Here is a 4,684-nt window from a genome sequence, read left to right as displayed (position 1 = left end):
AGGGATATAATTAATTTTGTTTTTTTTTCTACTCGGGGACTCTTTTTTTTTTTTCTAGCTCGAAGAGAGAATACTCAATTAATTTTCGTCTTCTTTTTTCCTACTCGTAAAGAGAGAATACTCAATTAATTTCGTTTTCTTTTTTTCCTAGCTCGTAAAGAGAGAATACTCAATTAATTTCGTTTTCTTTTTTTCCTAGCTCGTAAAGAGAGAATACTCAATTAATTTCGTTTTCTTTTTTTCCTATTTTGCAGGTGCGATGGTGTGACAACTTTGGTGATTGCAAGGATTTTCTGATGCAAGAGTTGGGACTTTAAATACTCAAAACACATGACCTACAGCTTTCTACGGTGTGTCTGAAAAAAGGAAACTGTAAGAAATAACCATATATAAGTTTCGTTCTACGAGAAACTAGTGCACGTTTTTTTCCGCAAATAACAATCACGTCATCCAATTTCCAGTGATAAGAAAGTGGTATTTACTATGATAATAACGAGTGAAAGCATCAGTGGCCGCTTCCCAGTGCATTGGTAACTGACTCTCGCGACAAAGGACGATGCAGGCGCTCTCGACGCAGCCCAGGAGCGAGGCCGTGACTCTCTTCGCCCTCGCCCTCGTGCTGGCGACGACCCGGGCCCTCGCGCCCTTCCGCGGCACCACCGACTCGGCGCCGACGGACACCCTGAGCAGCCCCCTCCTCGACCCTTACCCGTCGGCGACCCCGAGCCTCGCCGACGTCGAGTCCCGCTCGCTGGTGCCCCTCCGACGCCTTCACCAGAGCCGGGATCCGTGGCGTCGGCGGGACCCCGCCCCCGTCAGGAAGGCCGACCGGTGGTCAGACACCATCCGGAGGGCCGAGGCGGAGAGGGAGTCGGAGAAGACGCGCTGGTGGGTGAGCACGGAGCCCCGCGTCACGCTGGACACACCCACCACAGACTACACGCCCTCGCCGCCCCGCCCCGCCCACACCGACGCCTTCGCCGGGGCCCTCGCGAAGCCGCCCTTCGGCCACAAGGACAGGGACCCGTTCAAGCTGGGCCCCGCCCCGCCCAAGAAGGTGCCCTCGCGCTTCAGACCCAGGAAGCCCAGCGCCGCGCCCGCCACCTCGCCGACGCCCACCTACTGGTCCCCGCGGCCACAGCCCACGCCCACCCCGCCGCCCACTTACTGGTCCCCGCGGCCCCAGCCCACGCCCACGCCGCCGCCCACCTACTGGTCCCCGCACCCACCGCCCACCACCCTCTACGAAGAGCCCGCCGTCCTCCCGCCGCCCCAGGACCTCCTGCCGTACGTTCCACCTCGACGGCCAAGGTGTTAGTAGCCATTGTTCGTGGAAATGAATAAAGCTTTTCCTCCCCCGGCACACGAGTTGCCGAAAGGACACTTTCACCGGGAATGACCTTTGGATTTCGAGTCATAATAACTTTCATTTGATGGATAGACGGCCGTCCTTCTAAAACGGCCGTCTTTGAATGCACTACGAAAATTACGCCGGAAGGAAAGCTCTCCTTCTAAACATCTCGAAATCCCAAACAAAATCCGAGGGAGAAAGTTGTCCTTCTAAACAGACATTCTGAATCTTATACAACAGTTATATTTAATAGAAAGTTTTTTTTTTTCTTTATTCTTTCTCCTGCCTTTATCACATTTCTAACTGCGTCTCCCTTCCCCCTTGCCTCCGCCGCCGTCGCCAGGGTTCTCACTTGACGAGCTCTTCCGCATGTTGACGGAGGGCGGGGGCGGCCAGTGCGTGGGCGGCGAGGGGCGTGTGGGCGTCTGCATGTTGCGGAGGAACTGTCATCGCCTCGGAGGCACGCCCACCACTGCCTGTGCCTTTGGCTACGGGAACTGCTGTATAGGTAAGTCCTGGCAAACAATGCGAAGTCTTTAATTGGATTTCTGGCTCGCACGTACACACACACACACACACACACACACACACACACACACACACACACACACACACACACACACACACACACACACACACACACACACATTGCTATTTACAAAGTCAGGTGCGTGACTGCATGCGATGTGTCTGCACATGTGCGTGCAGGTACGCACACATCTTCGCGTACTTGAACATATACTCATTACTAAAAAATCACGAAAGACGGTACTCCTCTCCGCCCAACTTTCCCCGAATCAAGAGCCCCATATTTCGTGCTTGAAGACCCCCCCCCCCCCCGTGATTCCCGAGATGGGGATGATGATGGCAGCTGTCGATGGCGCGAGATACTCCGTGAAAGTTGGAATTTGGGAAGACCACACGCGCGTATTTCCCCTCCTCCCTCCCTCCCTCCCTCTCGCTTCTTACTTCTCTCTCTCTCTCTCTCTCTATCTCTCTCTCTCTCTTTCTCTCTCTCTCCCCCCGCCTCTCTCTCTCTCTCTCTCTCTCTCTCTCTCTCTCCCTCAGTAACACTTTTTCCCTCTTCCTTTTTCCGTTTCGTTCCCTCCCTTCCTCTCTCCCATACACCTTCCTTCATTCCTTTTCCCCCTCCCTCCCTTCCTCCTTCCTTCTCTGACTTATTTCCTCCTTCCTTCCTTTCCTTTCCTCCCTCCCTTCCTTCCTCTTCTCCCTTCTTTCCTCCCTCCCTTCCCCCCCCTCCATACCTGCCTGCCTCTCTCCCTCCCTCCCACCCTTTCCCCCCTCCCTCCCGTTCTTTCCCTCTCCCTTACACCTCCCTCCCTCCCTTCTTTCCCTCTCCCTTACCCTTCCCTCCCTCCCTTCTTTCCCTCTCCCTTACACCTCCCTCCCTCCCTTCTTTCCCTCTCCCTTACCCCTCCCTCCCTCCCTTCTTTCCCTCTCCCTTACCACTCCCTCCCTCCCTTCTTTCCCTCTCCCTTACACCTCCCTCCCTCCCTTCTTTCCCTCTCCCTTACCCCTCCCTCCCTCCCTTCTTTCCCTCTCCCTTACCACTCCCTCCCTCCCTTCTTTCCCTCTCCCTTACCCCTCCCTCCCTTCTTTCCCTCTCCTTACCTCTCCCTCCTTCTTTCCCTCTCCCTTACCCCTCCCTCCCTTCTTTCCCTCTCCCTTACCCCTCCCTCCCTTCTTTCCCTCTCCCTTACCACTCCCTCCCTCCCTTCTTTCCCTCTCCCTTACACCTCCCTCCTCCCTTCTTTCCCTCTCCCTTACACCTCCCTCCCTCCCTTCTTTCCCTCTCCCTTACACCTCCCTGCCTCCCTTCTTTCCCTCTCCCTTACACACCTCCCTCCCTCCCTCCCTTCTTTCCCTCTCCCTTACACCTCCCTCCCTCCCTTCTTTCCCTCTCCCTTACCCCTCCCTCCCTTCTTTCCCTCTCCCTTACCCCTCCCTCCTCCTTACCCCTCCCTCTTCCTTACCCCTCCCTCCCTTCTTTCCCTCGTCCCTTACCCCTCCCTCCCTTCTTTCCCTCTCCCTTACCCCTCCCTCCCTTCTTTCCCTCTCCCTTACCCCTCCCTCCCTTCTTTCCCTCTCCCTTACACCTCCCTCCCTTCTTTCCCTCTCCCTTACCCCTCCCTCCCTTCTTTCCCTCTCCCTTACACCTCCCTCCCTTCTTTCCCTCTCCCTTACACCTCCCTCCCTTCTTTCTCTCTCCCTTACACCTCCCTCCCTTCTTTCTCTCTCCCCTTACACCTCCCTCCCTCCCTTCTTTCCCTCTTCCCTTACACCTCCCTCCCTCCCTTCTTTCCCTCTCCCTTACACCTCCCTCCCTCCCTTCCCCTCATCCAAGGAATCGAGCATCCCTTTTTCAGTGTCTCCGGGGACTTCCTTCCCCGTCGCTGCCACCAACACGCTGTTTACATGTAAATCGTAGTTTTTAATTTTTTTTTTTTTCCCTCTTTGCTTAAAAGAGGGAAATTTTTTTTTGTTTTTTCTATCTCTTTCGTCTTTCTCATCTATTTATATATACAAAAAATATGAATATATGTGTAGTTCATGCAATGGCGTGTCGATTTCCAAAATGAAGAAATATGGAGAAAAAACAATTAGAAAGGGAAGAAGATGAAGAAAAAAGAGAAGAAAAAAAGAAGAAGAAGAAAAAGGAGAAGAAGGAAGAGGAAGAGAAAGAGGAAGCGGAAGGAGGACACGAAGAAGAAAAAGAATAAAAAACAAAAAAGAAAAAACACGGAAGGTCGACTCATTAAAAAAAAAAAAAAAAATCCTTTTATAAGACGAAGCAGGATAGAAAGTCTTTCGTGAATTACGATGCCGACAGCCAGACTCTCGCTCCCCTGCCGTGACTTGTAACCGATTGTCATCATGTGCATTTCTTAGCGTGCATGGAAACTTTCCTTTGCACGAGAGGACGGAAGGGAGAGGGAGGGAGGGAGGCGAGGGAGAGAGAGGGTGGCGAGGGAGAGGGAGGGAGGCGAGGGAGAGGGAGGGAGACGAGGGAGAGGGAGAGGGAGGGAGAGGGAGAGGGAGGGAGGATGGGAGGCGAGGGAGATTGAGGGAGGCGAGGGAGATGGAGAGAGGAAAGATGAGGAAGAAAGAAAGAAAGAGAGAGAGGGAGACGAGGGGGAGGAAAGAAGAAAAAGAGGGGAGGAAGAGAGAGAGGAAGAAGAAGGAAAAGAAAAAAATAGTTAAGAGACGGAGAGAAAAGATCAAGGAAAAAAAAAAAAAAAAAAAAAAAAAAAAAAAAGAGAGGAAAATCTCCCCCCACCCCACCCCTCCCACCCGCCGCCCCAATTGTGAAAA

General features: G+C 53.2%; 1 protein-coding gene across 3 annotated transcripts in view; it reads left to right on the top strand.

Annotated features, from left to right (window-relative positions):
• LOC119597013 overlaps positions 1 to 4,684 on the top strand; it is a 27,115-nt gene that overhangs the window by 10,754 nt on the left and 11,677 nt on the right. For all 3 annotated transcript variants that reach the window (XM_037946442.1, XM_037946441.1, XM_037946440.1), the window contains exons 2-3: positions 255 to 1,313; positions 1,695 to 1,859. In XM_037946442.1, the coding sequence (XP_037802370.1) occupies positions 557 to 1,313; positions 1,695 to 1,859 (922 nt within the window). In that variant the 5' untranslated portion in view covers positions 255 to 556. The remainder of the gene's footprint in view (positions 1 to 254; positions 1,314 to 1,694; positions 1,860 to 4,684) is intronic.

This window comes from Penaeus monodon, chromosome 38 (assembly GCF_015228065.2).
Source record: "Penaeus monodon isolate SGIC_2016 chromosome 38, NSTDA_Pmon_1, whole genome shotgun sequence".
Taxonomy (NCBI): Eukaryota; Metazoa; Arthropoda; class Malacostraca; order Decapoda; family Penaeidae; genus Penaeus; species Penaeus monodon.
This window is presented reverse-complemented; position numbering and strand designations above follow the sequence as displayed.